Below are 21,801 nucleotides of genomic sequence, written 5' to 3' on the forward strand. Positions count from 1 at the left end.
CCACCACGATCTTAGCCACACACGTCGGCAAACCCAAGCGTTGGCGTTTGGCACGGATTCCAAGAAGGGATGAGTCGCCACTCCTGCTATTGTTATTTTTATCGCTGGCCTGACATTTTATTCCGTTCTCGTATAAACACATTTTACAACCCTCTTCGCAATTCCTTGATGTCAGTTTCATAACCAACGTGGGTCAATATCAACAAGAGGACTTGACTTGGCAACTTTAAGGGGAAGCCAAAGGGAAGCCGGGCTTGCAAGATGTAAACAAGGAGGGAACTGTCCCAGGAGAAGGCACTGACGATAAAAACTTCGACTACTAACAAATTGCCTACAAATAAAGATAGAATTGCATAAAACGAACTTGCAGTAACAACATTGTCAGAAGTTAAATCCATAAAAAGTCCAGTCCTTGCTGCTTAGAGAAACAGCTGTGGAGACTGCGTAGGATAATCCAGAACGTTGGATAAGTGAAGGTTGGATAAGCGAGACTCTACTGCAGGGGTCCCCAAACTAAGGCCCGCGGGCCGGATGCGGCCCTCCAAGGTCATTGACCTGGCCCCTGTCCTAAACTTTAGACTCAGGGTTGACCTAAGTCTACCTTGTTTTTGGAGGTCTCTTTGCTTACCTATGGTCTTATGAGATCGTCTAGATAGTCTTTGCAGGTCTCTTTGCTTAGCCATGGCCTTATGAGAACACATAGATGGCTTTTGGAGGTCATTTTCCTTACCTATGGTCCTATGAGACCGTCTAGATGTCCTTTGAGGGTCCCTTTCCTTACCTATGGTCTTATGAGATCGTCTAGATAGTCTTTGCAGGTCTCTTTGCTTAGCCATGGCCTTATGAGAACACATAGATGGCTTTTGGAGGTCATTTTCCTTACCTATGGTCCTATGAGACCGTCTAGATGTCCTTTGAGGGTCCCTTTCCTTACCTATGGTCTTATGAGATCGTCTAGATAGTCTTTGCAGGTCTCTTTGCTTAGCCATGGCCTTATGAGAACACATAGATGGCTTTTGGAGGTCATTTTCCTTACCTATGGTCCTATGAGACCGTCTAGATGTCCTTTGAGGGTCCCTTTCCTTACCTATGGTCTTATGAGATCGTCTAGATAGTCTTTGCAGGTCTCTTTGCTTAGCCATGGCCTTATGAGAACACATAGATGGCTTTTGGAGGTCATTTTCCTTACCTATGGTCCTATGAGACCGTCTAGATGTCCTTTGAGGGTCCCTTTCCTTACCTATGGTCTTATGAGATCGTCTAGATAGTCTTTGCAGGTCTCTTTGCTTAGCCATGGCCTTATGAGAACACATAGATGGCTTTTGGAGGTCATTTTCCTTACCTATGGTCCTATGAGACCGTCTAGATGTCCTTTGAGGGTCCCTTTCCTTACCTATGGTCTTATGAGATCGTCTAGATAGTCTTTGCAGGTCTCTTTGCTTAGCCATGGCCTTATGAGAACACATAGATGGCTTTTGGAGGTCATTTTCCTTACCTATGGTGCTATGAGACCGTCTAGATGTCCTTTGAGGGTCCCTTTCCTTACCTATGGTCTTATGAGACCATTTAGACGGTCTTTGGGGGATCTCTTTGCTTACCTACCTATGGTCTTATGAGATTGTCTAGATCAGGGGTCCCCAAACTAAGACCCCCCCCCCCCCAAGGTCAGTGACCTGTCCTAAACTTTAGACTTAGGGTTGACCTAAGTCTGAAACGACTTGAAGGCACACAACAACAACAATCCTAACTCTGGACTATTTCATCCTAGTCCGGCCCCCCAACAGGCTGAGGGACTGTGAATCGGCCCCCCACTTACAAAGTTTGAGGACCCCTGCTCTACTGTATATACACTCCGCTTGCTAGACTCACATCAGATCCTATGAAGAAGCCGTTTGCCACAGATGCAGGTGAAATGTTAGGAGAGAATGCTACTGGAATATAGTCATACTGTAAGGGTTCTGGCTCAGGAGGCAAATCAGGCAAAAAACCCAGTCTCGTGAGAGTACAAAAAGCAAAGATTATTTTCATCATAGTTATGAGAAGGCAAAACAGCCGTACACACACAAAGGTCTGTATCGCTGCAAAGTGTGTCGCAGTTAACAAAGAATGTATATCTTGGCTTATCTAAACTTGACCAATTGCCGATGGTCTTCCTCACCTTCCACACCTCTTTTGGCACAAGTGGTATCTGTGACCTCACTTGTTGACTCCGAGATAGCTTCTCTCCTCAGAACCTTCTAGAGAAAGGCTCTGCCACCCTTCGGCCCCCAAAAGCCTCCTCCGAAATACCAATACTCAATTCTCTTCCTATGAAGTGGGTGAGGTGACAATTTTTCTTCGGAGGGGGCAATGATTGACAGCGTCATAACCTGCTGACAAGTCTATGTCTGTGACAGGGAAAACCAGCTGATTCATAATCTATCTAAAATGCAGACGTGTACCTTCCATCGTAAGAACAGACAAGCACCTCGAGCCCTGAGGATGACCCGGGAAGGTGTTACGCATTCAATATTATTCTGTGCTGACGATCATGCCATCACCGCCCAAGCAGAGAGCTCTGAAATGGTTGAACAGAAGTTCTCTGAAGCTTGAGGTGCTCTTACTGCCTATTACAGGGGAAACCGATTCATAATTTATTATATATTATATAAAAAATTTATTATATAATAAATTCAGCTCCTGTTGAGGCATCTTTTCACCTTTTCGCCCAGCGCCACACCACTGTCTAGTAGTACTAACCACAGCAGTTTATTAAGAACATTGTGTGCAAAAGGAAGAAAAGCATTTCCCCAAAGAGCGGTGGGAAAGGAGCTATAAAACAGCAGTCGTCCAAATACAAAGGAACAAATAGTGCAAGAATGGCATGGCATCAAGGAAATCGAGATCACAGGCATGCATCCGTAAATATGAAAGCAGAACTTGTCCCAGGACAAAACTCTTCCAGGAACATAGGCAAGCACAGGGAACTTGAATCATGAACTTGAGTTAGGAACCTAAATCTTTTGGCAACACTGTCTGCTCTGAGAGGCACTTAATTTAAGCCCAAGCCCAACCAAGAAGCCATGACATTGTGTCTCACGCACCTGGGTTGCAAGGATTTCTCAGAGCCTTTCTGACTGCCATATTAATCTATCCTTCACTCCCTCCTTGCAAAGACCTAATCAGATATCACGGGAAAACTCCTCACCATCTGCATCAACTGAAGGCTGATTCCAAGAGAAATGGACCTTTCACCAGTTTCCCTTTTCTAAGGAATGAGCATTGGAATCCAGAACATCCTCTGTCTGCATTTCTCTCTTATCTAAAGCTTTCAATTCACCTTGATCACACCCAGTCTCCTCAGAAGGAAACCCAGCATCCCCCTCGTCTTCTGAGAAATCCCTGAGCCCCAACAGCAGCCCAGAATCCCATTGTGTTGTGGCTCAGTCTGATGATGAAGGAGGATTTGGGGTTATACAGTCTGAGAATGTACAGCCTGAGCAGCAGCAGGAGACTCTGCGTGTGCCGCAGGAACAGAGCCAGGATGAGATAGCAGACGATTCAGATCAGCTTGACCCTGTGTTTCAGAATGGGAGGAGGGAAGTCAACAACTGCCAGGTGTTTCACTTTCAGATTGTGATATTGAGGGAGTGCAATGAGACTGAAATGCGAGGTTGCTTCCCAGGTAAAGATTGCGGCCAAAAGGCTGGGAACCCAAGGTCAAAGAAATGCGTTCATGTCTTGCAAAAATGGGTAAATAGAAGAGATGTTGGGATAGCATCTCAGATCAAGGAACTTTGCTTTTAGAGCAAGATCTCCTGCTTTGTTCCTGTTTCAAGCCTCATGTTCTAGCTCAAGTTTTTGGAAGCATTTTGCCTTCATGTTCCTGTTTGTATCCTTTACCTTCAAGCCTGGAACATCAGGCTCCTGTTTTAAGCCTGGATATTTAGGGGTTTTTTTAAACTGTTTCTGGGACTTTGGATTCTCTTTTGATCATTGCCTTTTGCTTACTGCCTTTTTACTATACCTTTTTGCCAATAAACTGTTTATACCAAGTGTGTCTCAGTGGTGTGTGTTGAGAGCAAGGTGGACTATTGTTGGGTGCAACACATTGGCTTTTTCAGCTGCTGCATCACACTCTTGGCTCATGTTCATCTCATTCCCTCTAAACCTTCACCCACGTCATTGATAAGGATGCCGGTCAGTCCCAGGCAAGCTCACCTGTGGTGAAGGTGGCAAAGAGCCGCGTCTCTCCCCGCGCCAGGGATGTGTAGCACGACCAGGTGAGATACAGCACCAGCGGGATCCAGACGATGCACACCATGTACCTGGGAGGAGAGACGGAAGGGGGAAAAGTCAAAATATGATACCTGCTTCATGCGCAAGTCTTGCGAGAGCCTTTCCCATCTCCCGACAGAGAAGGAGATGCCACCAGACTCCCATGCAGTCGACACTTTGTTAGGATTGGAACGGGTCCCCAAAGAGCATCTAGTCCAGGCTGTGGCATAGCTGGTTAGTTGCCAGCTGCAATAAATCACTACTGACCGAGTTTGAAGCCAGCCTGGGTCGGATTGAGCTCCTGACCATGAACAACCTAGCTGTCATGATCTCCAATCCTTGACATCTCTGGTCGGCTGACAAGAAACAGATGCCAGCCATAAAACAGGCCAGCCATAAAACCTCAATGACCCTCTGGTATGTGGGAGCCCCTATATATGTGGGCCAAAGAGAAGGTTCTGGCATTCGGTACAATACAAATCTGTTGGAATCTACCAGCGTGTCTTGGTGCTTTTTCGGTGGAAGACTGACCCACAGCACAGCTGGGAGAAGAGGATCCGACAATTTGTACCGAATGCCAGAACCTTCTCTTTGGCCCACATATATAGGGGCTCCCACATACCAGAGGGTCATTGAGGTTTTATGGATGGCATCTGTTCCTTGTCAGCCGACCAGAGATGTCAAGGATTGGAGATCGTGACACTAGCTCGCTGTTGACCTAAGCAGCTCAAAAGACAGTTGCATCTGTTGAGTAGGAAATGTAGGTACCGCTTTTCGCAGGGAGGCTAATTTAACTAATTTACAACACCATAAAAAACTTTATTATTATTATACTTTAAATTGATTGTTATTATTTAAGTTATCATTTAAATTTATTACTACTATTACTATTAGTTAATATGTACAATTATTATTGAAGTATTATTATTATAACTATTACTATTAAATAATAATAATAATAATAATAATAATAATAATAATAATTATTATTATTATTATTATTATTATTTCTGAGTCAGGTTCCTCCCAGCCAAGCCACAGGTTTTGGCATGCCCACTTCCACCTTCAATTGAGATTCTTAAGCAGAGTCTGGAGAGGCATCTGTCGGGAGGGCTTTGATTGTGTCTTCCTGCAGAAGCCGGACTAGGGTTGGACTAGATGGCCCCTGGAGTCCCCTCCACCTCTGGGGCTGCTGGGGGTCCCCATTCACCCCCATATTCCTCCAAATCTCACCATGCGGTCTTGGAGAGGGACTCGATGAAGTCCGAGTGGAAGAGGCGGATGGGCCGGTTGACCGGCTGGTGGACCCACTCGTCGTACTTCTCCCCCAAATGGCCCACTTGCCACAGAAGAGGCTTCCGCCAGTCCACCAGGTCCTGCAACACAGAGGAGACACGTCAATCACAACGGCACAATGCAAACAATAAAGGAAACCAAGTCCGACAAACTTACAAGGCGGCGCTCTCGCCCAGAGATTCCTCCCCATGTCACAGTCTTGCATTGGAAGCATCCGTTGCAACTGCACTACACGTGCCAATACTAATAATCAAGGAAATCGAAATCCAACAAAACCAGTCACAAAATTTACAAGGCAATGCTCTCACCCATATTAAATACATCCCAGTTTAATAATAATAAATTATATCAATTTAATATTTACATATTAAATACCAGTTTAATAATAATAATATATTCTAGTATATTGATTTAATATTTACACATTAAATACCAGTTTAATAATAATATATTCTAGTATATTGATTTAATATTTACACATTAAATACCAGTTTAATAATAATACATTATGGTATATTGATTTAACATTTACATATTAAATACCAGTTTAATGATATTATATTATAGTATATCTATTTAATATTTACACATTAAATACCAGTTTAATGATAATATATTATAGTATATCAATTTAACATTTACATATTAAATACGAGTTTAATAATAATATATTATAGTATATCCATTTAATATTTACATATTAAATACCAGTTAATAATAATAATATATTATAGTATATAAAGTTAATATTTACATATTAAATACCAGTCTAATGATAATATATTACAAAATATCAATTTAATATTTACATGAAATACAGTTTAATAATATTATATTATAGTATATCAATTTAACATTTACATATTAAATACGAGTTTAATAATAATATTTTATAGTATATCAATTTAACATTTACACATTAAATACCCGTTTAATGATATTATATTATAGTATATCCATTTAATATGTACATATTAAATACCACTTTGATAATAATATTTTATAGTATATCCATTTATTATGTACAAATTAAATACCAGTTTAATAATAATAATATATTATAGTATATCAATTTAATATTTACATACTGAATAATGTTATTTTAAAATTAAATATTATTTAATATTTTGATAAATATTAAGTATTAATTCAGTTATTCTATCTTGCAACACGAGGGTGTTGAAGGAGGTAGTAAAACAACAGCGGAAGTCATTTTGGGAGGATTCGGAACGCCAGATTCCTATATGACCCGCGTGCCCATTAAAAGGTTCTTTACGACCGCCAATGACGGTCCAAAAATACCTTCAGCAGGTCAATGGTTTTTATGTTGACCTGCTGCAAACAAAGCCTTTCCGCCTATTGACGTTCGGCACAAAAGCCTTTGCCGTGTTGACGATGGGATCTGCTTTATGTTTTGCAAAGGGCTGGGCTGTGTCCCCGGACGGATTAATTGCCAATCTTTTGCAAAGCCAATTTCTCAAGAGATAAAGATCCTTCTCGGCCGGTCCCTCCCACGCCCTGCGGACAGGTACGCCGAGTTTCCGGATTCAAGAAGAACACCGCATTGCTATGTTGGCCTTTGTAACAAATAGGAGAATCACCCAGAAAGGCACCACTAAACCACTCCTGACAGATGGCCATCCAACCTCTGTTTATCCAACCAGTTTCAATCACTCGGGTCTCGTCTTCACGATATTCCGTGTATCGTAAGATATGTATTTGGTAGAAAAACATATGTGTATTTTATGCAATGATTATGTTTTTTTTCTCACCCCATTGCAAAAGACCCTTTGCATTCATTGCAAAAAGGCACCACTTTGTTTTAACTTCTGTTTTATTATCTTGTGTTTTAAACTGTGTGTATTGTTAATGTATTTGCTCTGTTACTTTGTAACATTGTGAGCCGCCCGAGTCCCCACGGGGAGATGGTGGCGGGGTATAAATAAAGTATTATTATTATTATTATTATTATTATTATTATTATTATTATTATTATAACACTCCCGACAGATGGCCATCCAACCTCTACTTCCAAACGTTTATCCAATCAGTTCCAATCACTCGCGTCTTGTCTTCCCAATATTCCATGTATAGTAAGATATGTATTTGGTAGAAATATTTTATTTCTTACTTATTATCATTGTTATTATTGGGTAAGAAATAATTAATAATAATAAGGTAAGAAATAAAATATTATTATTACTATTATTATTTTATTTCTGTTATTATTGGGTAAGAAATAATTAATAATACTAATAATAAGGTAAGAAATAAAATATTATTATTACTATTATTTTATTTCTTGTTATCATTGTTATTATTGGGTAAGAAATAATTAATAATACTAATAATAAGGTAAGAAATAAAATATTATTTATTTATTTATTTATTTATTTATTTCAATTATTTATACCCCGCCCTTCTCACCCGAGGGGACTCAGGGCGGCTTAGGGTTATTATTACTATTACTTATTACTATTATTTTATTTCTTATTATCATTGTTATTATTGGGTAAGAAATAATGATAATAATAATAAGATAAGAAATAAAATATTATTACTATTATTATTTTATTTCTTACTTACCATTGTTATTATTGGGTAAGAAATAATGATAATAACAATAAGGTAAGAAATAAAATATTATTATTACTATTATTATTTTATTTCTTACTTATTATCATAATTGGTATTATTATTACTATTATTATTTTATTTCTTACTTATCATTGTTATTATTGGGCAAAATAATAATAATAATAATAATAATAATAATAATAATGCAAGAAATAAAATATTATTATTACTATTATTTTATTTCTTACTTATTATCATTGTTATTATTATTGGGTTGTTGTATGTCTTTCGGGCTGTGTGGCCATGTTCCAGAAGTATTCTCTCCTGACGTTTTGCACACGTCAGGAGAGAATGCTTCTGGAACATGGCCACACAGCCCAAAAGACATACAACAACCCTGTGATCCCGGCCATGAAAGCCTTCGACAACACGTTATTATTATTGTTATTATGACCATGGCTTTTTCCCAGCCTTGGCACCACGGCTTCGCTGGCATCCAATGTGGGGACCGTCTAGATGCCCTCAGGTTCCCCTGCGAGAAGACTGTATCCCATATACAACCACAACGTTGCACATTCCACACCTTTATATAGCATTCCCGGAGGCACACAACGTCACTGATTAACCCGACGTTAACAATTACCCGCTCAACACACCCAAGTCCAACCCTGAAGGAACAAACGCACACCTTCTTGTGTTGATATTTGCAACTTCCCCGTCGCTCACCCGTCGCCCAAACTAACAAATCCAAGTCGATCTAATCTCCGGCGAGGACCCTGAAGCTACAAAGAATTAATACAGTTTGGATTCTATGTCTAAAATGCAAAACGGTGTTAATTCGACAGTGTAGACGCCTCCGCGTTAAACAGAAAGGACTTCGTTTCTCAATACGTTTTTTGCAATCCTGCACCAGCGCAGGCGAGATGCCGGAGATGTTTCCGCAGGGAGTAAGGATTTCTCACTGATGCAACTTCGCTCATCACTTTATGCAACACAGTTTTTGTTCTTTTTTGACCTCTTTTTGGCATCCCACTTGCCAAGTTTCTAACAGAACTCACAACCTCTGAAGATGTCTGCCATAGATGTGGGTGAAACGTCAGGAGAGAGTGCTTCCGGAGCATGGCCAGACTGGAAAACTCATAGCAACCCGAAGTTCAGAAATATATTCACCATTTGTCTAGTTTCCAACAGAACTCACAACCTCTTAAAATGCCTGCCATAGAGCTGGGCGAAACGTCAGGAGAGAATGCTTCTGGAACATGGCCAGACAGCCCGGAAAACTCATAGCAACCCAAAGTTCAGAAATATATACACCATTTGTCTAGTTTCCAACAGAACTCACTACCTCTGAAGATGCCTGCCATAGAGCTGGGCGAAACGTCAGGAGAGAATGCTTCCAGAACATGACCAGACGGTCCAGAAAACTCACAGCAACCAGTGATTCCAGCCATGAAAGCCTTCGACAACACATTGTTGCCACTGACTTTGAAAATAAGTTTCTGAAGTATAATAACTCCTTTCAAAGCAAGGACCACACAATTGCATGGGAATAATACGTCTGAAGCAGGAACAGGACATTTTTCATGTTCTGATTCATGCAAAACCCAGCACATGCTTCTATGGAATCGTACAGTTCCATGCAAGCAAGCAAGCGATTGAGCTCATGTCAACGCTTCCTGCAGAACTGACTCGGGCCCGTTTCCCATCACAAAAACGGTGTCCAAGAAGCAACACGGAAAGAGAGAAAGAAGGAAGGAGGCCTCCGCTCGATCCATCCGTAGGTGTTGTCTTACGAATGTAAACAATACAAACCCGGTCGCACCCAGTAGACAAAAAAAAGGAGAGCAAAGCAAGCACAGCTTTGTGAGCCAGTGGATCTGATTCAGTAGAAATTCACTATAGGGCTGATAGTGAATTTCGGACTGACACATGTTGCCCAAGAAAAACAAGACTGCAATCATTCACACACACAGACTGTTTCTCCCTTATTTAGCCATGCTTACAGGCCAAGAAAGCATTCCTCTGACCTTGAGTTCCCACACGTTTACCAGCGATTCTAAGAGAACGTCTGGGACAATGAACTCTTAACCTTAACCTTGTATCCCTATCTAAGGAAGACTCCTCCGACTCGCTGCCAGAGCCACCTGGGACTCGTTGATGTTCTGAATCCTGTGAAAGGTCAGCCTTATCATTGACTTCTGCTTCACTACTAGTCTGTTTATCGAAAACTTCTGCTTCACAGCTAGCCTGCGACCTCTCTGACAATTCAGAGCCTTCAACATTTCCTTGGTCAGCCTGCATAAACCCAAATCCCCTTTCATCATCAGACTGAACCACAACAAGAGTGGAATAATGTTTCTGATGGTCTCTCCTTGGAAAGTCATTCGTTTTGTGGCCAAGTTTGGTGTGATTTGGGCCAGTGGTTATGTTGTTAACTCAATCCTAATTATGCACATTACACACACATATATAAATATTCACTTTCTCTCTCACACAAGGCACCAGCAACAATAGCTGATTGTGAAGCCTGTTCTATTTTGACTCTCCAGTTTATAAATGCTGACTGTCCTCCCTTGTTTATTCATGCGCTGGGAATGACTTGCAAAGCAAAACTCTTTCAGGTCCTTCTGATCACGGCCTTAAGGCAACACCATGCATTTTGTAAGGTTTTTTATCATGAACTTCATAGGGTTCTCAAGGTAGTTTTGCCAGATCCTTCCTCCAAAACGTCACCTTCTGCAACGGGGATTCCCTTAGCCTTCCACATCCAAGTGCAATCAAGGGCTAGGACTGTGTGATGTATATTATTATTATTATTATTATTTTATTATGACACAGCAAACAAGATAGATATGCTGGATTTCGTTTCACAAAACCACAAGTTGAACACTTCCCAAGCGTCTAGGACTGTGTGATGTATTTTTGGATGATGCTACAGATCCCAGCAGGGTGGCCTTTTGCAGTTGGCAGATTGTGATTTTGTCAATGTCTATTGTTTCCAAATGCCAGCTGAGATCTTTTGGCACGGCACCCAGTGTGCCCATCACCACCGGGACCACCTGCACTGGTTTCTGCCAGAGTCTTTGAAGTTCAACCTTGAGGTACTGATAGCGGCTGAGTTTTTCCTGTTGTTTTTCATCAATGCGACTGTCACCTGGGATGGCGACATCCATGATCCAAACCTTGTTCTTTTCCACAACTGTGATGTCTGGTGTGTTGTGTTCCAGAACTTTGTCAGTCTAGATTCGGAAGTCCCACAGTATCTTTGCGTGCTCATTTTCCAATACTTTTGGAGATTTGTGATCCCACCAGTTCTTTGCTGCTGGGAGGTGGTACTTGAGGCATCAGTTCCAATGGATCCTTTGGGCCACAGAGTTGTGCCTCTGTTTGTAGTCTGTCTGTGCGATTTTCTTACAGCAGCTGAGGATATGATCCATGGTTTCGTCGGTTTCCTTGCACAGTCTGCATTTTGGGTCATCAGCTGACTTTTCAATCTTGGCCTTAATTGCATTTGTTCTGATGGCTTCATTATTATTATTATTATTATTATTATTATTATTATTATTATTATTATTATATCCTGCTTTTTCTCTCCATAAGGAGACGCGAAGACTAAAAGCATTTAAATACAGCTGCTTTTAGGACACTGACTTTGTGTCCTTATAATATATATAATAATAATAAAAATTCAGCCCAAGCTGTTTCATCCTACATTCCTAAAATCTGACCTTATTAAGGACTGATATGTTGAAGACTGAACTATTGTGTGGAGACCACAACAACAACAACAACAACAACAACAATAATAATATAACATAATAATTCACCCCAAGCTGTTTCATCCTACATTACTAAAAGCCGACCTTATTAAGGAACGAAGTTTCCGGAGTAGACCAACGAATTTCAAAGTCAGGACCACACAATGAAAGAGCACTTTCAAACCAGGAACAGAACATTTTTGGGAATTTTTTGGTCTTCCTACCGTTGCTTCATCCACGGCTTTGCACCTGGGATCCATCATTTTGGCAGCAGCAGCCGTCACGGCAGAATCCCACCGCTCCACGTGGTCCTAAGGGATAAAACACAGGGAGCGTTTCATGCCGGGCAATAAGATCCCAGCATCCCCAAATCTGGAGCTGGATCCAGTCTTAGGAGACTTTCCAGCTCATCTTTCCTTTCAAGTATCAGACCTGCAGCAAGAGGGAGGAAGCAGCCAGGCTTTGAAGCTGAAAGGCCATTACTAGACATGTCCAAAAAATCGTTTTGAATCGTATATCGGAATTATTTCGGATTGTTCTCGCTTTTTGATACGCATTCCGAGACATTGTCTCACAGCGCAACCAGCAATGTAATTTGAACCATTGTTGGCCCATTCTCTAATTGTCTCTTAATGTTTCATTAATTTTTTTCCCCCAAAAAATTTTTTAAATATATTTTTAAAAATATTTTTTTAAATTTTTTTGTTTGTTTCTGCAACCTACCTTGAATGGGAGCTTAGCACAGCCTAACATGGCTGCTGCTCCCCGGCCAATCAGAAACTTCCACGATGGACGCAAAGGTGGGGGCTAACGTTCTTCCACATGGAAGATTGCCATACAAGCCCGGTGTGTAGCGATTGCGCATGCGCGTCCGCCATTTTAGAAACATCTAGAATCATTACGAATTTTCGGAAATATCTGAAATTTTTGGGTGAAAAAATCGGAAATACTTTCTATATCGAAGCGCCAGCGCCCCCTACTTTAGAAACGAGAATTGAAACATTTTTTTCATCGATCGGACATGCCTAGCCATTACATGCTAATCATTCTGGCTAATTTCAGCATTCGTATTTGCCTCCAACACGCGAAAAAAGGAACAACCAGAAATATTGTATATTCACAAGCTTTAGGAAATAACATATACTAACGACCACCAATTCCTCAATACTTTTATTTCCCATATCACTAGACTATGCCACAGCAATGCGTGGCCGGGCACAGCTAGTGTATATCTATATATATAAAAAGCAATGTGTGTTTTTTCCACGGAGTAAACAACAAAACCACTGGACCAAATCACACCGCATTTGGCCACAAAAAGCATAGTCCTCCAATCTATGTCTTTCAGTTAAAAAACCCTATAAAATTAGGTCCAAATTACAGAAAAAAAACCCAAAACAAAAAATTACTAACCGCGCATGCGCAGAGGCCCCTGGACAGTAAATAAAGAACAATACTCTGAAAACAAGGGTATTCCAGACAGGAAACAACCAGAGCCAGCTAACACCTCCCAACAAGGCATGCACAGAGGCCCCCCAGGAAACCATAGGTGTGGGCGAAACGTCAGGAGAGAATGCTTCAGGAACATGGCCAGACAGCCTGAAAGGCTCACAACAACTCAGTGATTCTGGCCATGAAGGCCTTTGACAATATACATTCAGGGAAAGTTGTGTCGAAGGTGTAGTTTAATACAAGGGGACGTCAGCAATGCAGACGGCGGTGCTTTTAACGAGCGAAACCTCGTTGGGAATAATAACAAGCCGCGTGTTCCAAAGAGTCCGCTGGTCCGGAAGGTCTGACGGAGGGCAACAGCACATACGGTACCATAAGTACAGTAACACGCATGCCTTTGCGTGTCCTTCCTGCAGCGATTCCACATCCAGTTATCCATTAACAAATCCAGCTTGGCCTGCAAGTGGGCTTCACTTGGTTGACGGATCCCTCCCCAAGTTAAATAACACTAGCTAAATAAATAACACATTAATTCCAGTCCCGTCCGACTCTGGGGCTGGGTGCTCATCTCCATTCCTAAGCTGAAGAGCCGGCGTTGTCCGGAGACACTTCCAAGGTCATGACTGCAAGGAGCACCATTACTTTCCCACCGGAGCAGTACCTATTGATCTACTCACATTTTTGCATGTTTTCGAACTGCTAGGTTGGCAGAAGCTGGGGCTAATTGCAGGAGCTCACCCTAGCCCCCAGATTCGAACCGCCGGCCTTTCGGTCAGCAGGTTCAGCAGCTCAGAGGTTTAATCCGCTGCGCCACCAGGGGCTCCCATATATCTATATATATATAAAAGGATAAAAAAAAATTCGGCCTAGGACAAAACAACAAAACGACACATCCCAGAAACACTAAACTTGGCAGCACAACCCCTCATCCATGCCTCTACGTTCATACAACAAAAAGCTCCAGCTACTCCAGAAAACAGCCAGGCTTTGAGACTGCAAGGCTATTCACTGCTATTCCACCTGGCCAACAAAGGATTCCCATAAGCCACAGCAACGCGTGGCCGGGCAAAGCTAGTCTATATATATATATATATATATATATATATATGTGTGTGTGTGTGTGTGTGTGTGTGCGTACGTGCGCATATGTATATATGTATGTGTGTAGATGTGAGTATATATGTGTGTGTGTATGTATATGTGTGTATGTGCATATATTTGTGTGTACGTGCACATACATGTGTGTATATATGTGTGTGTGTGTGTATGTGTGTGTATATATATGTGTGTATATATGTGTGTGTGTGTATATGTGTGTGTATATATATGTGTGTATATATGTGTGTGTGTATATATATGTGTGTATATATGTGTGTGTGTGTATATATGTGTGCATGTGCACATGTATATGTGTGTAAGGTGAAGCTAAAAGTTTTCCCCTGACATGATGTCTAGTTGTGTCCAAATCTGTGGGCTGAAGTGGCTCAATGCTACAGAGTCCTGGAAGCTCTAGTTTTGCAAAGCGGAGCAAACTTATTTCCTCGCCCGTCTGTCTGGTTTGCTCCCTGCGGCGTCCAATGCAACTGAAACAGGTTCCGCCGAAAAGGACAAGCGCGCACCACGATCACAACAACGCTAACGCGCCACCAGGCTCAAGCAGGAAGATATTTAAGATTCTCACTTATTCATTTGATCCCTTTGGGCAAGAGCAGAAAGGCCGTCGCTTAAGGCTCAGAAAAGCCTTTGCAAAGCAGAAGGAAGGAGCCAGCTGACTTGTTCCCGAAGCGAGTTAGTTACAGTATATTTGGGTCGGCTTATACTCGAGTATATACGGTATATAATGCAGTTTCAATCTGCATTATATGGTCAGTGTAGACTCATGTAATGCAGTTCAATGGTCCATATGTGGTCTACACTGACTGCATTTTAAGAATTTTAATGTCTTACATTGTACAGTAGAGTCTCACTTATCCAACATAAACGGGCTGGCAGAACGTTGGATAAGCGAATACGTTGGATAATAAGGAGAGATTAAGAAGAAGCCTATTAAACATCAAATTAGGTTATGATTTTACAAATGAAGCACCAAAACATCATGTTAGACAACACATTTGGCAGAAAAAGTAGTTCAATACGCAGTAATGCTATGTAGTAATTACTGTATTTATGAATTTAGCACCAAAATATCACGATATATTGAAAACATTGACTACAAAAATGTGTTGGATAATCCAGAATGTTGGATAAGCGAGTGTTGGATAAGTGAGACTCTACTGTAATTATGTATGTGTATGGTTGTAATTCTGTGGTTTTTATCATTTCAGATGTATGTATTACCATATGCGGTACTTCGCTGTACGGTAGAGTCTCGCTTATCCAACATAAACTGGCCGGCAGAATGTTGCATAAGCGAAAATGTTGGATAATAAGGAGGGATTAAGGAAAAGCCTATTAAACGTCAAATTATGTTATAATTTTACAAATTAAGATCCAAAACATCATGTTTTACACCAAATTGACAGAAAAAAGCAGTTCAATACATGGTAACATTATGTAGTAATGACTGTATTTACTGTATTTAGCACAGAAACATCACAATGTATTGAAAGACTGACTACAAAAACATTGACTATTAAAAGGTAGACTGTGTTGGATAATACAGAACGTTGGATAATACAGAATGTTGGATAAGCGAAGGTTGGATAAGTGAGACTCTACTATATTTTGTTGGTTGCCCCGAGTCCCTTCGGGGAGGTGGTGACAAGGTAGAAATAACATCATTATTATTATTATTATTATTATTATTATTATTGACACAACGATGTTGTATGACACAGCAAACAAGATAGTTATGCTGGATTTCGTTTCACAAAACCACAAGTCGAACACTTCCCAAGTGTCTAGGACTGTGTGATGTATTTTCGGATGATGCGTGCAGATCCCAGACGGGTGGCCTTTTGCAGTTGGCAGATCGTGATTTTGTCAATGTCTATTGTTTCCAAATGCCGGCTGAGATCTTTTGGCACGGCACCCAATGTGCCCATCACCACCGGGACCACCTGCACTGGTTTCTGCCAGAGTCTTTGAAGTTCACTCTTGAGGTCCTGAGAGCGGCTGAGTTTTTCCTGTTGTTTTTCTTCAATGCGACTGTCACCTGGGATGGCAACATCAATGATCCAAACCTTGTTCTTTTCCACAACTGTGATGTCTGGTGTGTTGTGTTCCAGAACTTTGTCAGTCTGGATTCGGAAGTCCCACAGTATCTTTGCTTGCTCATTTTCCAGTACTTTTGCAGGTTTGTGATCCCACCAGTTCTTTACTGCTGGGAGGTGGGACTTGAGGCATAAGTTCCAATGAATCATTTGGGCCACATAGTTGTGCCTCTGTTTGTAGTCTGTCTGTGCAATTTTCTTACAGCAGCTGAGGATATGATCAATGGTTTCATCAGTTTCCTTGCACAGTCTGCACTTTGGGTCATCAGCTGATTTTTCGATCTTGGCCTTGATTGCATTTATTATTATTATTATTATTATTATTATTATTATTATTATTATTATTATTATTATTATGATGATGACCATATAGTGCAGTTCAAACATGTGTGCCAGCTTGGCACACAGACCCAACATGGCCAACTGTGCAATCCTGGCACAGTTTTCGTGAGATTGCCCCGGGAATCTGGGAGTTGTAGTTCACCCATATTCAGAGAACACTGATCCCAGCCGACGTCAGATCTGGACCCAATTTGGCACACAGACCCAACATGGCCAACTGTGCAATCCTGGGGGAGTTTTGATAGGATTGACCTAAGATTTTTGGGAACTGTAGTTCACCCACATCCTTATGCATTTTCTAATGGGAGCATTCATAAAATACAAAAGGAAAGACTGAGTTTTTTTCCGAAGACAAAGTGCAACGTATCACCAAACTGATATGACCTCACGTCCAAAAGCAAACAAGACCCTTAAATCGGGCATCACCAGGGACCCAAGCTAGTAAATAATAAATCTACGCTGTAGAATGAATATAGTTTGAGACTATGATTATTATAATTATGTTTATTTCTATTCTGCATTACCTCTCTAACCCTCAAAGTGTCTCTCTCGTGGTGCATATGTGGCAAAGATTCCCAAACACGAACACGTTCCGGATGCAAGGATTTCGGATGAGGGAGAATCGGCTCGTAATGCATTCTGCTCAACCCGCATGGGTCATCAAGTTCTGCACTACCTCCCATGGAAATCGGCTGCGGCGTTTAATGAGAACTTTCCGGAGGGCGATTAATAAAAGTCCAAGGCAGGGATTATTAATAAGGTCTCTCTCTTGCCTCCTCCCTGCCCGCGTCTGGAACGTGGCTCTGGGACTCTTGCAAAACCCGTAACGCAATGGGCCAAGCCACGCTGGGGCTCTTCGGAGCCGAATGGACAAAACTAACACAATGAATATACAACGACACTAACACAACACAGCCCGAAAGACATACAACAACACAATGAATATCAACAAGGGCAAATGCTGAATCAACTTTACACTTGGGCAGAAAAATAAATGAAATGCAGGTGACGCCTGGCACGGCAACATGGGAGCCTTCGAGGAGAACAAGTTGAGCCAAGAGTGTGATGCTGCAGCTCAAAAAGCCAAGGAGATTTTGAGTTGGAAGAGACCTGGTGGGATACTCAGCCCAACCCCATTCTGCCAAGAAGCAGGAAAATCGCATTCAAAGCACCCCTGACAGATGGCCAAATTGTGTCAATATCGACACAAATGATCAGCTATTGCCAGAAGAAGCAGAGAGTTTCATCTACGCTGATGATCATGAATTATTATTATTATTATTATTATTATTATTATTATTATTATTATTATTATCTTCTTGTTCGTCTTAGAAGCCTGAGAGCCTTGGATGCAGCAATATTTGGGACTGAGCCCGTTGTTAAGATTACCTTCGAATCCATTCAGACGTGACCCCATAAGAGTATTTTATTCAGATTTCTTCATTGGAAATTAGCTGCAATTGAGACAGACAAAGAGTGGCTCCCATTGGGTTTCCGTGGCTGAATATGGATTCGAACCCAGGCCAGCGCTCAAACCGCTGCATCATGCTGGACCTGGGAGCCAACGTCAGCTCTTGGAAATAATGCCAACTGTGTTTTATCCGCAAAGCTAAACCCCTGATTATGAAGGTCGTTAATTACAGTAATTAAAATCAGGTTATTTCCCAATTAATATATGCCCTGAGAGTAACTTTATGGGCTTCTATAAACCAGAGACAGTTTAGCTCCTCGGCCCGACCTGGAGCCGTCTCAGTGTCTGCGCATCACTTTCCCACATGAATATATTGGGAGTCCTAATTCCTAGATTTTACGGGATTTAAGTGTAATTTTGCGGGATAACCATTAGGTCTCAGGGTGGAGCGGACGGCGACAAAGTTATGCAAAAGCCCAGGACGAGGAGTTGCTGAAAGAGCATGCAACATTTCAAAAGAACATTAATACACATGGAGAGGTAAAGCTGAAACTAGTGTGGCCGGGTGAAAGTCACAGCCTGGGAAAAGGCATGGCTAGCTCTTCTGGTCAGGTTCTTGCCAGACATCAAGGAAAACATGGACCACAGATGGAAGCTGAGGAAGAAACACAACCTAGAAACTATCTCCAGACCCACCAAGAACATCCAACAAATGCCACGTTCAGCGAAGGACAAGAGGGATCCTGTGCCTGGTGGTGGACTGATATTATTGACTATTATAATATTATCGTTTTATATTGTATTCTGAGCCCCTGGTGGCACGGCGTGTTAACGCGCTGAGCTGCTGAACTTGCAGACCGAAAGGTCGCAGGTTCAAATCCGAGGAGTGGAGTGAGCACACACTGTTAGCTCCAGCTTCTGCCCACCTGTTGCACCTCAGAATAGTTCACCTTGCTGTTGACACCAAGTCACACACAGAAGATAGTCTTTTGTAATTTTATTGAGCAAAAGCAAATATATATATCAAAGCAGGCAGCTATAAAGTTCCCAAGTACAGTCGAGTCTCACTTATCCAACATAAACAGGCCGGCAGAACGTTGGATAAGCGAATATGTTGGATAATAAGGAGAGATTAAGGAAAAGCCTATTAAACATCAAAATAGGTTATGATTTTACAAATTAAGCACCAAAACATCATGTTAAACAACACATTTGACAGAAAAAGTAGTTCAATACACAGTAATGTTATGTTGTAATTACTGTATTTACAAATTTAGCCAAAATATCACGATATATTGAAAACATTGACTACAAAAATGCGTTGGATAATCCAGAACGTTGGATAAGCGAGTGTTGGATAAGTGAGACTCTACTGTAGTTGTAAAAAGAGTCAGTAAAATCCAATAGTCCATAGGCAAAACAAGAGTCAGTAAAATCCAATAGTCCATAGGCAAAACAAGAGTCAGTAATATCCAATAGTCCATAGGCAAAACAAGAGTCAGTAAAATCCAATAGTCCATAGGCAAAACAAGAGTCAGTAATATCCAATAGTCCATAGGCAAAACAAGAGTCAGTAAAATCCAATAGTCCATAGGCAAAACAAGAGTCAGTAAAATCCAATAGTCCATAGGCAAAACAAGAGTCAGTAAAATCCAATAGTCCATAGGCAAAACAAGAGTCAGGAAAATCCAATAGTCCATAGGCAAAACAAGAGTCAGGAAAATCCAATAGTCCATAGGCAAAACAAGAGTCAGTAATATCCAATAGTCCATAGGCAAAACAAGAGTCAGTAAAATCCAATAGTCCATAGGCAAAACAAGAGTCAGTAAAATCCAATAGTCCATAGGCAAAACAAGAGTCAGGAAAATCCAATAGTCCATAGGCAAAACAAGAGTCAGGAAAATCCAATAGTCCATAGGCAAAACAAGAGTCAGGAAAATCCAATAGTCCATAGGCAAAACAAGAGTCAGTAAATCCAAAAGAGCAAAGGTCCATAAGTTACAAAGATCCAGGAACAAGAGAATCTCTAAGGCAGGGCTCCTCAAACTTTTAAAGCAGAGGGCCAGTCCACAATCCTTCAGACTTTTGAGGGGCCGAATTGTCATTTGGAAAAAAAAAATGAACAAATTCCTGTGCACACTGCACATGTCTTATTTGTAGTGCAAAACAACAACAACAATGAAAGAACAATACAATATTTAAAAATGAAAACAATTATAACCAACATAAACCTATCAGGATTTCAATGAGAAGTGTGGGCCTGCTTCTGGCCAATGAGATAGTCAGGTTAATTAGGATTGTTGTTGTTGTTGTGTGTCTTCAAGTCATTTCAGACTTTGGGAGAGCCTAAGTCTAAAATTAATTATTTATTTACTGCATTTATTTACTACATTTATATCCCACCCTTCCCACCCCGAAGGGGACTCAGAGCAGCTGTATGTACATACAATATATTATATTATTAGCATAGCACAATATTAGCATTATATATTACTATATTGAACTATACCACTATACTGTAATATTATATATAACATATAACATATAATTAATAGTATAGTATTATATGGTATTATTAGTATTATATTGTATAAAATGATAATATTATTATCAATATCATATGTATATAAAATATATTATATTATTAAAACTGATATAAAAATATTATATTATAAATGAAGGCAGGGGCCAGGTAAATGACCTTGGAGGGCTGCATCCGGCCCCCGGGCCTTAGTTTGGGGACCCCTGCCCAAAGGGGTCGAGTGTCCGGATTGAGGGGAACCATGGTGTCCAATTCTGGGCAAAAGAAAAATATTGACAAGCTGGAAGGTGTCCAGAGGAAGTGGGCGACTAAAATTATCAAAAATCTGGAGACTATGAATAATCCCTATGAGGAGCGGCTTAAAGAGCTGGGTCTGTTTAGCTGCAGAAGAGAAGGATAAGAGTATAAATATGTGAAAGGATGTCAAAAGGAAGAGGAACCAGGCTTGTTTTCTGCTGCCCTTGAAACTAGGACTCAATATAGCCATGGGTTCGAATAGCAGGAAAAGAGATTCCACTGAACACGAGGAAGACTTTCCTGACTTTAATGATAATAATAATAATAATAATAATAATAATAATAATGGAACACAACACACCAGACATCACAGTTGTGGAAAAGAACAAGGTTTGGATCATTGATGTTGCCATCACAGGTGACAGTCGCATTGACGAAAAACAACAGGAAAAACTCAGCCGCTCTCAGGACCTCAAGATCGAACTTCAAAGACTCTGGCAGAAACCAGTGCAGGTGGTCCCAGTGGTGATGGGCACATTGGGTGCCGTGCCAAAAGATCTCAGCCGGCATTTGGAAACAATACACATTGACAAAATTACGATCTGCCAACTGCAAAAGGCCACCCTGCTGGGATCTGCACACATCATCCGAAAATACATCCCACAGTCCTAGACACTTGGGAAGTGTTCGACTTGTGGTTTTGTGATATGAAATCCA

The 21,801-nt window shown here is 41.0% G+C and overlaps 1 protein-coding gene across 1 annotated transcript in view; it reads right to left on the bottom strand.

Moving 5' to 3' along the window:
* Positions 1–21,801, bottom strand: part of fa2h (fatty acid 2-hydroxylase) — a 64,708-nt gene that overhangs the window by 17,621 nt on the left and 25,286 nt on the right. Inside the window, exons 2-4 of the mRNA XM_008123187.2 lie at positions 12,113–12,199; positions 5,491–5,633; positions 4,201–4,307 (exon numbers count right to left, since the gene is read on the bottom strand). Coding sequence (XP_008121394.2) covers positions 4,201–4,307; positions 5,491–5,633; positions 12,113–12,199 — 337 coding nt within the window. The remainder of the gene's footprint in view (positions 1–4,200; positions 4,308–5,490; positions 5,634–12,112; positions 12,200–21,801) is intronic.

Source organism: Anolis carolinensis, unplaced genomic scaffold (assembly GCF_035594765.1).
Source record: "Anolis carolinensis isolate JA03-04 unplaced genomic scaffold, rAnoCar3.1.pri scaffold_9, whole genome shotgun sequence".
Classification (NCBI taxonomy): Eukaryota; Metazoa; Chordata; class Lepidosauria; order Squamata; family Dactyloidae; genus Anolis; species Anolis carolinensis.